The 12,859-nt window shown below is 39.2% G+C and overlaps 1 protein-coding gene across 4 annotated transcripts in view; it reads right to left on the reverse strand.

The window, feature by feature from the left end:
* The window catches only part of lrrk1 (leucine-rich repeat kinase 1), a 94,193-nt gene that overhangs the window by 1,852 nt on the left and 79,482 nt on the right, over positions 1 to 12,859 (reverse strand). For all 4 annotated transcript variants that reach the window (XM_068313021.1, XM_068313014.1, XM_068313006.1 and 1 more), the window contains exons 30-37: positions 11,248 to 11,442; positions 10,912 to 11,063; positions 6,382 to 6,499; positions 5,595 to 5,711; positions 5,042 to 5,239; positions 3,867 to 4,081; positions 2,865 to 3,311; positions 1,530 to 1,631 (exon numbers count right to left, since the gene is read on the reverse strand). In XM_068313021.1, coding sequence (XP_068169122.1) covers positions 1,530 to 1,631; positions 2,865 to 3,311; positions 3,867 to 4,081; positions 5,042 to 5,239; positions 5,595 to 5,711; positions 6,382 to 6,499; positions 10,912 to 11,063; positions 11,248 to 11,442 — 1,544 coding nt within the window. The remainder of the gene's footprint in view (positions 1 to 1,529; positions 1,632 to 2,864; positions 3,312 to 3,866; positions 4,082 to 5,041; positions 5,240 to 5,594; positions 5,712 to 6,381; positions 6,500 to 10,911; positions 11,064 to 11,247; positions 11,443 to 12,859) is intronic.

Genomic DNA, 12,859 nt, shown 5'->3' on the forward strand with positions numbered 1-12,859 from the left:
CACTTGTTTAACAAAGATAATGCTGTTCTTACCACCCATGCATCATGTAGAACAACCCCAAATTATTTTCTTCTATCATTGTTTATCATGTTGATGAAACATGTCATGTCATTACCCTTTCCTGTTTTTCGCTGATGTTGTGTGATTTACCACTGCTTGATTACAAGAACAGATGAGGGTGTACTAAAGAATGACCAGTAACTGAAAGGGATATCGTGAACTGACACATTCAATTACAACTCAGGTTGTTATGTATTTATAATGGTGTGAAACTATCCAAGTGTGCAAGTATCTCCTGATCATTACAGGGAAGATCCCTAGGCAACAATTAAATAAATGACGCCCCCTGAGGCCTGATAACCCCGCCTTCGACATGAGCCATGACCTGCTGAAGTGATGCCTATGTTACAGGTGCACCATGTACTAACTGCTTATTAAGGCCCCTGTTTTGGGTGGCCTTTTTATTGACAGCTGCTAGAAGGGCCAGGCTTCTTAGTGGAAGCTCCACAGAATTTCTTCCTGTAAGAAACCAGCTGTTGGTGTCTTTACAGAAATAATTACAGACCCACCAAAGCAACACAAGTAGATGATAAGAGATCTTGCTAAGCTTTATTGAGTTTGCATTAGCAAATGACTACATAGCATGTTGGCTTTCAGCCCCCTGTGGTGATAAGGGTGGTGTTATCAGGCAAATAAGTTTTTTGAACTCCTTAAAGTATAATTATGTTATAATCTATCCATTCATCCATCCATCCATTTATCTATCCGCCCATCCATCCGCTCATCCATCCATCCGTCCGCCAATCCATTTGTTCATTCATTGCCTGAAGTAATTGAAAATGAAAACAAAAAACACAATGAAGAAACATCTGAGTAGGTATAATCCAAGCTTCCGGAAGATCCAAGAATCTCTTAATATACAACAGCTGTATTTACATTCTTTTACCACACCACATAACATTGACTTAGAACTTTGATCCATCCAGATGTTTTGTTGAAGGGAAAGAGTTGTTCCAGAAGACCCGGAACACTTCCTGTTTAAATGCGTCAGTTCTTTACAAAATGTAATAACCTGTTTCCATGTTCAATACATAACTCTGATAACTCATGCAAATCAGTTTTCAATTTTCTATGATAAATGGCTGCTCTCATGGATCTTACCACAAAAGTGAAAAAAAAATGAAAATCTGAATTCTTCCATTAACACAGATGCATTCTAAGAATTAATTGCTTCTGCCAGCCCACACGAGAAACCCTCCCACATCTATTTTATGACGTGTCAGGCTTGTTTAAGAAAACCAAAATCATTTAAGAAATCATCTGTAGTTTAAGAAACTTCTCTTAACTTTCCATCACTGTGTAGCCAAACAGATGAGATTTTTAACTTTTGGGTGAACAGTTTAAAGTAAAGTCTATTTAAGATTAAACACTAGAAATAAATATGAAGATAAAGTTGTAATACATGCAAACAAAAAAGTATATAGCTTTAAGTCTTACATTAGCAGATATATGGCAGAAAAATAATTTACCCCAAAGATGAACATCCAGGTGGACTGAGGACAGCGATGACTCGCCCCCTCAACTGGTCTGCATATGACTGAATTTCAATGACTATCACATCTCCTCCACGTCTGCAGAGGAGTCACATAAACATGCAGAGTGAATGTGGGCACATGATCAATTTTCACCTACATCCCGTATAATGCAGTGTAATGTCTTAGTTGAAGATAAATACGTATTTCTGCTGTATGTGTAAAAGGTATTTGCTGGTGGTACTTTCCTACTAGAACACATAGCCCCAGTCAGAATGAGTAGGAAATTAATAACAAGAACTGCCTTTAGTGGGGGCCATTATTGCCTTGATAAATCAAAGGCAGTTGGACTAGGGATGACACAATACAGGGATCAAGCTCAAATATACGGCAGTAGCTCAGTCAGTAGTCATTAGTCGTCTAATGATCACGAGATCGGCGACTCGATTCCCGCTCCCGCCCAGCCATCTCGGAGTGTGAGCTGACATCAGGAGGTGTCAGCCCACCTCCCGAGCACTGCCGAGGCACCCTTGAGCAACGCGCTGTCCCCCCTACAAACTGCCCATTTGGGGGGCGCACTTGGTAAGAGCCGCCCGCCGCTCTACCTCCCACTCTGTTTAATTTGCATGCCTAGAGGCCCCCTTGTGTGTGGTTGTGTTTGCTTCAGGGTCTTGTGCTTCTTGGAACGCATTAACCTTGTTACTTGTGGTTAATGCGTTCCAAGAACCACACGCGAATAACAAATTCCGCGATATAGCGACAAACTTAATTTCACTATTTAATGTAATTTAAACGTATATGAACCCTCCCCATACTGATTTCAAACCACGTTCTATCTTTATTACCTTTTCCTACACTCTTATCGACTGTTTAAAGCACTTTTATGTCTCATGGAAGTGCGCTGCTTTCCGAGACTCACAGAATGTAGCGCACCTCTGGATGCTGTTAGCCAATAGAATGCACATACTGTATGTTATCATGTGAGTACCTACTAAAAATCAGCAATGAGGTGAAATTGTGCGTGTTGATGCGTGAATGCATGAGGGATTACTGAATGCATGTTTAACAGTATGAGTGGAATTGACAAATTCTTCAGTTGTGAGATTAATAAAGTACGTTTCTTCTTCTTCTATGCAGAAATTCTTAGTTTGCGAAGACGCCACGGTTAATATTTGGGAGTAGGGGATGGATGAGGACCAGAAAAAACATTCACTGATTGATTTTTGAGATGCAAACTTGTACTTTTGATCATTGTGATCTGAATTTAGAACTAGTTTATCTGAAGTGTGAATTTGCACAATACTGGCAGCTGTCTTTGTTTTGTGTTTGTACCTGGGGATCCAGAGAGTTCCGTTCACTGGTAGCACAGTAAAAGCTTGTGGTTGATGTGGTGCAAGATTCACAATGTCTATAGAATCCAGATAAGGCTCAAGGTGTGAGAATGCCTGGTGCTCCTGTTCTCTGCCTGTGTTTTCCTGGTTTGCAGGAAGAGACAAACGGCTGCTGCTAGCTGACGAGCCAAGGCCTGCACTGCTGGAATGTTCTGACCCAGGTGGCTCAAGGGAGCAGTCAGATAATATGGAGCAGTAGTTTGTCAGTGAATGCTGATGCTGAATGATCTGAGTGCCAGCATCTTCACTGTGGATCACTGTCAGTTCTCCATTTATATAGTCCTGGTTCTCTTTGTCTGTGGTTTTAAGGTCAGTGGCTTTCATTTTGTTTACCCCTGCAGGACACTGCACACTGAAGACATCTCGTAGAGGACTGCTGTCTCTGCAGCTGGAAACATAAAAAAGCCACTGAAATAAAAATTCAATGAAAACATTTTTTTTCTGCAGCTCATGGAAGTGATGTCACAAGATAAAACAGGATAATTTAAGTAAATTGGAAAAAGTAACTAATTTGCTTAGTGGACAAACTATAATGAAGACACTGTTTTCAATCATATCCAAATAACACATGTAGTAACATCGGCTGACAAATTCTATACACCAATCATGCTATGATTGGTGCTATGCTATTATCAACCAAAATCAGCTTCCTTGATGTTATCTGTTTTCAAGACACAACTAGATTTCCACCCACACATTTTTATGCACATTGTCAATTTACATATGTAAATATTTTTAATTTCCAGCCTTTCTGAAAAGAAAGAAAATTTGTTAAATTGAGTGACATGCAATGTAAGCTGATAGACCCCGACAGCGACATAATACAAACAACCAGTCGGAGTATTGCACCACCCTTTGCTTACATAAATGAACCAACTCCTAATAATTAGTAAGGCCAGACAATATGGAAACATACCTAGACTGTTTTACATTACACACTTACCAGTACTTGGCACAGAGCTGATAAGAGGCAGCGTGGTAAAAAAGTAGATCGTTGGCATAATCATCCAAGGTCAAGACTGCTTCCTCTCCCCATAAACAGAAGCTGGTTGCCATAGATACAGTGGAGGATGGTGGTGTATAGGGCTCTAGCCTTTGAATGGCCTGAAGATTGTGGCAGTTGATGACCAGAACTCCGGGACCATTGGAGAACCATAACTTTTAAATAAAAGAACAAAGGGAATGATGCAAGATCATTTTAAAACTGCATAAAATCCATCCATTATCTACAGAGCACCATACTGATGCATAGTGTTCTATTAAAAAATAGCAAAAATAAATTGGATAATAAAACGAAATTTCAAGACTATACATGCAGACTATATAAATGTCATAACATTAGAAAAAAATGAGACAAGCATAACATCATTCTGTACATCTACAAAGTATTCAGCTTCCATGAGCAAAAAGGTCCAAAAATGAATTGAGAGGACATATTAATACCCTAACTCCCGCTGAAATTTTCATTGAAGCCTCTACGCTGATGCAGTTAGCACACATACAGTCTGAAGATGAGTGAGAAAGACAAGAATCCACCGATAAAGACAAATTCTAAATCTCTGTTAAGGTCAGTCCTCACCCAACTTCTTCAACACTGACATACTAAATGTATGGCAGAGATGACATGCTCCAGTTTAACATGCACATATGCTCCAGTTCAGTCACTTTCTTTAGACTGGTGGGCACCAACACTTGGGGACTTCAGGTGAAAAAATAAAAAATTTAAAATTGTGCAAATTGCATCCTTTCACACCAGGTTTGGTTCTATGGGCTTTGAAGTCTCTGATTATGCTGTCCACTCATTTGGAGTAATTTTATGTTTACTTTAATTGTTGGTTGCTATGTTTACTTTAAATGTTTGGTTGCTTCTTGCCTTTTAAAACCAGTTTCCATTTTATGTATTGTTTACAAGATCACAAATGTTGGTCTGACAAAGAAACTTTATCAGGCTTTCCCTTGTCATGCGATGAGAAAATAAAAGTGAATTGCTATTGATTTTACTATGTGTCACGTATACATTTCACTAAATAATTGATGATGTCCTATATTTAGCATCATCATCAGCCATTCATCAAACAACAGCATACTCAATACATTAATTATTGATTATCTGTTTACCTGGGAGCCACTGCTGACCAGAGCCATGGTCCTGACTGGGTAGGGTCTCTGTCTGGGATCTGAGTCCTTCAAACCAAACACCATCTTATTGATGGAGTGCGAACATATATAGGTTTCCCCCTCTAGAGGAAGGTCCTCCATCAAGCTGTAGATGGCCACCAGGCCATCAGACATGCCAGCAAAAATCCTGGCCAGGCTCTTGACAAATGAGGAGGAGAGATCTTTTCACATTTTAATCATCAACAGAATAGTATTTGCTGTCTTTAAAGTACGTTTCTGGAGTGGATGGGAGGAATCTGCAGTGCCGAACATAAAACAGTTTCCCACAAAGGCTTTGTTATCTAACTGACACGCTGCTCACAATGAAATGTTTTAGGGCAATTACAAGAGGCTGGGAAGTTATTAGCACTTAGTGACTGCCTTAAAACTGTGGACATCCCTCATTTTACTATCTCAATGATTCCACTTCAGGAGACCAGTGTGTGTGTGTGCGTGTGCGTGTGCGTGTGCGTGTCTTTGGGTATGTGTTTATGCATGCATGTTGAGACCAGACCTGTTCTCCGACTGGGACAGGGACAAGGGAGGTGATGATGGCAGGACAGGCGAACCTCTTTTGTGGTTGGCTGAGCGGGCACATGTCCTTTAGACTGTATATGAGTATCTCTTGTTCCTATCACACAAACACACAATATTAAACTACAACAAATACAATTTGTGAGCAGCAGCTGAGCTTGTAATGTGCAATGTGGTACAGTTATTCTGTACCTATATTTTTTTCCAAGGACGTTTCATTAGCTTTGACAAAAGTTCTTAGCTGATTAGCTGAGCACTGGTATGAACAACTATATATTCTCCTTGATGGACATGTTGTCGTCTATGCCTTTACAGCACAATACTAAATAATCCAAGATGTCAGGTGTGCACCTCATCTGCCAGTGTAAAATGCTAATAGAGGCATCCACTTGTTTTTTTGTAAGGCCAAATGAAATCTCCATCTGGTCTTCATAAATAGCTTATTCTAATAAATCAAAAGGAAGCACAGTACATGCTATATTGTCATTTATTTTAAAATAGCATTAGCATAACTGCTGGTATATCATTTTAAATTGGTATCACATGAAACAATAAAATAATTAAAGTTTAATTAAGGGACTGGATATTTCAGTAAAGTTTGCAATCTTCTGAAGAGACAGTTTCTGCCATAGTGGCTATTCTGACTCATGCTAAACATACATATTTATCCCAGTTGATTTTACATTAAGCATAAACCAAACCAGTAGGGTCAAGTCCAGGTAGAAAACACATTAATTTTCATCAGAGTGATTTCAGGTGGTGTGTACCTCAGTTGTAATCCATAAAGTGTTACCCATCTTCATCTGACAGCTGATCCGACTACCTGGACAGGGCATCATCTTCAATTCTATCTGGCCTTTCTCCACATTCACCACACTGTAATTCCTATACAACACACACACACACACACACACACACACACACACACACACACACACACACACACACACACACACACACACACACACACACACACACACACACACACACACACACACACACACACACACACACACACACACACACACACACACACACACACACTTCACTTTTCAAGTCTCCACGCATTTTCTTATAAATTAATTTTCATTAATTCACAGAACTTATTTTGCCACCTGCGAAACACTAAACTGATGAAGCACATTTTTCATATTCAAACACCGTGTTCAAAACAGTAGAAAGCATAATTAAAACATATGATTACTGTTTGCAACTGAAAACTACCAAGGTTTTTGACCACATTGTACTAAGCAGATTACAAAAACATCGCTTCTGTATGATTAAATTGCAATGAGAAGTGGTAGTAGCTCAGTGCAAAAGGGGCTTAGAGACCAAGAGGTTTGGCTGGTTGAAGTCCAGTGCGGAACAAGGTATGGAGTGTGAACTAGTAAAATTAAAAATTTACGTTTGAAAAAGACAGGTTAATTGAGAGAGAACACTGGCTTGAAATGAAAAATTAGAATGACAGTATGGCCAAGATGGAAGGTGACAATATAGACTGAAGAATTTTGAAACAGTAGTTTTTAGTTTTGACTAACATTTGTTGGTAATTAAAAAACCAAAACCAAAAAAGAAACCTCTAACATGATAACCTCAAAAGAAAGCATTTTGCAAACAAAAGTGTAAAATAACGTCTTTCACACTTTTGTTAACAGTAATTCAGTGTAAATGTCAGAATCTAACATACATTTTCAGTTTATGTGTACCAACATTTTAGTGTGTTGGAAGAGAAGAAGACCATCTTTGTTCTTTATCGCTGCAACATTGATTATGACTGACAGTGTTTGTATAGGCATCGTTTAAGTCCATTCAATTCATCCTTATTTGTATAGTGCCAGATCATTACAAAACTCCCTACAAACTCCCTACCGCTACATAATGTATCTCTAACATATTCAATTTCTCCTATTTAGAAATTGGCAAGAATCCTCCCTGCTTTTCAAATCTGAAGGTCCTTCCAATGTGAATAATTCTGATCTAATTTCTATCATTTGCCCAAATCATGTAATTTTTAGACATATCTCAATATATTCTTACGTTCCATGTTCTGTCTTCATCTCAAACTGGATTTAGACTCATTTTTTCCACCACTACAGCTCTCCTAATTGGTCATTGGTTACTAAAAGTAACCAATGACATAATCTCCTTCTTTTAGAAACGCCAAGCCACTGGTACAATTTTCATTGGTCTTTCCCATGCCTTGATATGGTTGATTATGACATCATTCAATTATTTTGGACTTGGATAGACGTAGAAGTCATTTTATCATTTAAACTTCACGTTGATTTAATCACAAAAATATGTTTTCTCTGTTAGTTTGTCAGTCAATTAATTGTTATATTTAAAGTTACAAATACAATGAACTTCAGAGTTGCTTCCCATTATAGATTTTGCAGGCACTGTCATCAGAACATCAACCCTTTCCTCCCTAATCCCATGTGCAGGTCTGATAATTCAAGTCACTCTACAGGTGAGTCGCAGCTTGTCTGTGCAGTCGCATCTCTTTAAAAATAAACTTGAAAATTGTTATTTTGCTGAAATCATATATTGATCAAGTATTTGTCATATAATGGCACGTTGCCTTCATAATTATTAAAGTTATATTTTCTGCAGTCAGATTGGCTAAGGATGCATGGAGGAAATCATGTCTTCTTCTCTCCTTTCGGCCTTTCCCTTCAGGGGTCGCCACAGCAAATCAGTTACCTCCATCTAACTCTGTCTTCAGCATTCTCTTCTCGCACACCAACTACCTTCATGTCCTCTTTCACTACATCAAGAAACATCTGCTGTGGTCTTCCTCTATACGACCTGCCTGGCAGTTCAAAACTTAGCATCGTTCTACCAATATTTTCACTACTGTATCTCTCTGGACATGTCCAAACCATCTCAGTCTGGCCTCTCTAACTTAATCTCCAAAACCTCTAACATATACTGTCTTTCTGATGTACCCATTCCTGATCCTACCCAACCTGCTCACTCCCAAAGAGAACCTCAGCATCTTCATCTCTGCTACCTCCAGCTCTGTCTCCTATCTTTTCCTCAGTGACTCTGTCTCTAGACCAAACAACATCGCTGGTCTAACCACAGTTTTGTACACCTTTCCTTTCATTTTAGCTGAAACTCTTCTATCACACATCACACCTGACACCTTTTTCCACCTGTTCCATCCTGCCTGTACATGTGTCTTCACCTCTTTTTCCACACTCTCCATTGCTCTGGACTGTTGATCCTAAGTACTTAAAATCCTCCACCTTCTTGATGTCTTCTCTCTGTAACCTCACTCTTCCACTTGGGTCCCTCAAATTCACACACATGTATTCTGTCTTACTGCGGCTAACCTTTTTTCCTTTCCTTTCCAGGACAAACCTCCATCTCTCCATCTTCTCCTCTACCTGTTCCTGCTCTCACTACAGACCACCATGTCATCTACAAACATCATAGTCCATGGAGATTCCTGTCTAACCTCGTCTATCAGCCTGTCCATCACCATAGCGAACAAGAAGGGGCTCAGAGCTGATCCCTGATGCAGTCCCACCTCCACCTTGAACTCCTCTGTCACACCTACAGCACACCTCACCACTGTCTTAAAGTCTTCATACATGTCCTGCACTGCTCTCACATACTTCTCTGCCACTCCAGACTTCCTCATACAATACCACAGTTCCTCTCTGGGCACCCTGTCATAAGCTCTCTCCAGATCTACAAAAACACAATGCAGCTCCCTCTGGCCTTTTCTATACTTCTCTATCAACATTCTCAAAGCAAATACTCCATCTGTAGTACTCTTTTTGTGGCATGAAACCATACTGTTGCTCACAAATGCTCACTTCTGCCCTTAATCTAGCTTCAACTACTCTTTCCCATAACTTCATTGTATGGCTCATTAGCTTTATTCCTCTGTAGTTGCCACAACTCCTTGTTCTTAAAAATGGGCACCAGCAAAAAATGCAGAAAAAGACAAGTACAATGATCTACATGATACAAAAAGTTTCAATGAAATTATAGATTATAAACTGTCGTAAATCTATAATTTCATTGAAACTTTTTGTATCATGTAGAGCATTGTACTTGTCTTTTTCTGCATATCTGACGGTAGGGATTATGGGTGGATGGAATTTGCTTTCACTCGTGTTGTATTGGATATCGCTGTGTCTTATATATTTGACCTCCTCAAAACAAAACCATTTTTTTAACCTTTCCAATCAGAATCAGAATCAGCTTTATTGGCCATCGTTTGTAGAAAGCAGACGAGGAATTTGTTTCCGGCAGGTGGTGTCTCAAACTGTGCATTTACAACTTAACTATTCTAAATACTTTAAATATTATAAATAACTATACTAAATACAAAATGTAAGATAGTAAAATTCACTGTCAAAGAATAACTTAAAATATATATTTTTTTCCTGATGGGTTTATGTTTGACAACACTGACTCTGGTGTGGGTGATTATGTCATATTACATCTCTTGTGTAAAATGCAAAGAGATCTGCATTTTTCCTTTTTAGTTTGATGTTTGGGTCTTTTGTAGGGTACTTTCTCCCATAGTCACATTGACTTAATAATTTTCTCCTGATATGTTATTCATTTGAAGTTTACTGCTGATTGAGAAGTGGCAGGCATAAGAGCCAGCACCTCCTCACCTGACGAGAGCTGACATTTAGGATTTTTGCTTATGAGTGATGGGAAAGTGAACAATCAGATTTCCAGATGGTTTGGTGCAGCATCAGAATAAATCATATATAGGTTCTATATCATGAAGAATTAGCTGTATTGATCCTTGCATTCCGAAAATCCTTAGCTGTAATGACCGTGACCAATTTTTTTAAAGTCAAAATTCAACTCCGCTCTCAACCTACTCATTTATCTTCAGACATGGAAACCTCAGAAATAGCTTCAAACCAAATACAGAATACTCACAGAAAGGTAGTGATGTTTGGCTTTTGGGGTCAAAATTTTGAACAATGTACATAAAAATCAAAATCAAAAAAACAAACCTCCTTTCAACTCTGGAAATTTTGTTTTGGTAAAAGATTTATGACTAATGACATCTTCACATTTTCATAATCATGAACAGCACAATTTAGCAAAAACACGGATACTAGGACATAAATGTATTATACTGCTGTAATACTTGTATGTTTTGAGATTCAAGAATGTAGAACAAATGTTAAAGATTTAAACACAAAGATCATCAACGGTGTGATTGTTTTGTAAAGAAATCTACGATTCAATTGATTTTCCAGTCATTAAAGTTCAAAGAGAAGCAGCAATTAATAGCCAAAACAGTTGAAACAAACCTGTCTTCCTTGTCTCCACTCCAGAACACAGCACTGTATCCCTGCAGCTGGGATATGAAGAGCTGTGAGTGTTGACCACAGGACAATATGTACTTGAGGCAGGGGAAGCTGGGCTCTTGCATTTGCCTCAGACAATGTGTGGCCAAGGGTCTCTGCAAGCAAACACATTTGAATGTCGTAACTGATGAAAAGGAACGTCTGTGCTTCTGTTTGATGGATATAGATTTTACTTGAGGCTAGAGGATATATTATTGGTTAATCACTAAACTTTTGGTGGGGTGCTGGGGAGGGGTTCTTCAAAGGCTTTACAATTAGTGCCCAAGCAGGGGGGCTCACCTTCTCCGGCTTGGTGTCCCAGCAATCAGTCAGCAGTCTCTGTAGGCAGCAGAACTGAACCTCCTCTGGACTTCCCAGCACTGGCCGAATGCCCTTGGAGAGCTTCTTCACTATCTGAAGTTGATGCTGTCCTAGCACCGGCCTCCGCCCAGACAGCAGCTCATACAGAACCATACCATAAGAGAACATGTCCACCTATATAAGATGATGACAAGACATTTAAAAAATATTATATAAAATTGATAGCATAAAACGGAATTCTGTTATTGTGTTAAACAAATCAGTATGTATGATCATAATAAGGAATAAGAACATATCAATCAATCAATCGATCAAGTTTTATTTATATAGCGCTTAATCATGGCAACAGACATTTCAAAGCATTTTAACAGACAGAGAAACATAACTGAACCCTCCAGAGCAAGCATAAGCAACAGTGGCGGGGAAAAACTCCCTCGATGAGGAAGAAACTCCGGGCAGGACCCAGACTCTTTTGGGCGGCCATCTTCCTTGAAAGGTTGGGTGGAAAAGAAATAAAAGGAAGATAAGAACAGGGTAAGAGAAAGAGAGACAGAGAGAGAGTGGCAGATAGGCCAGATAGTCAGTGTCAATATGGTTATAGTTAGACGATTGGGGTTATTCTCTTCAATACATGTTTCCCATTTGTAAATTCAAGGCACAATTATAGCTGCGTGGATGAATGTATGGCGGCATGGAGGAAGAAAGGAAGCAGGACCCCAGCCGATGATAGGTGGTACTGGTGGGCTTGGAGGTGCAGGTCCACAGACCATGGTCCACAGCGGATAGGTGAAACGTTAATAATTATAAGAAAGCCCTTCGACAGCTAAAAGAAAAAAAATCACATATTTATCAGCAGAGGGATAAGAGGGAGGAAATGATCGATCACTTTACTTTCACTGATAGCAATAACGGAGACACTGATTGGCAGCTATTGGTTTATCCTGATATGCTCTTATCATCTCTTTTTGTCTGGAATGTTTTCTTTTGGTAGCTATCTCTGTAGGGCTGCAATAAACCACCTTTGTGAGACAAGCATTAAAAATTAATTCATGTTTGTTTTTAAAGCCAAGATAAAATCCTTTCCATATCTGGAGACAAAAAAGTGGATTCCTGCTTCTGAAACGCCATATAAAAGTGATTAGTGTCCCCACAAGCTTTCACAGAATAACTGCAGAGCCAGACATTGGTGCCAAAAGCTTTCATACTTCTGAAGTGACATTGTAGTAAACCCACACAAGGTATGTAGTATGACAGGGACTATAGAAAACAGTAGCATATTTGTCACCTCAATATGGCCTATCTAGAACCCTTTCACGTTAAAAATTAATGATTGGATGTACTAGAAGTTTGTCCAGTTCGGCAGTAATCAAAGTGAAGTCACTTTGTAGTCAGTGTTCGGTTCCAGTTGGTTAAGTTAAGCAAAGGTTAAGACCGGAAATCAGCCCAAAAACCTGAATGTAATGATGGACTCAGATCTCAAATGTAACAGCAACATTTGGTCGTGCACCCTAATGAGCAACTTATAAAGGGGACGGTAGTGCTCGGGCGGGTGAGCTGACACCTTCCACTGTCAGCTCACACCAAATTTTTC

Source organism: Antennarius striatus, chromosome 1 (assembly GCF_040054535.1).
Source record: "Antennarius striatus isolate MH-2024 chromosome 1, ASM4005453v1, whole genome shotgun sequence".
Lineage (NCBI taxonomy): Eukaryota > Metazoa > Chordata > Actinopteri > Lophiiformes > Antennariidae > Antennarius > Antennarius striatus.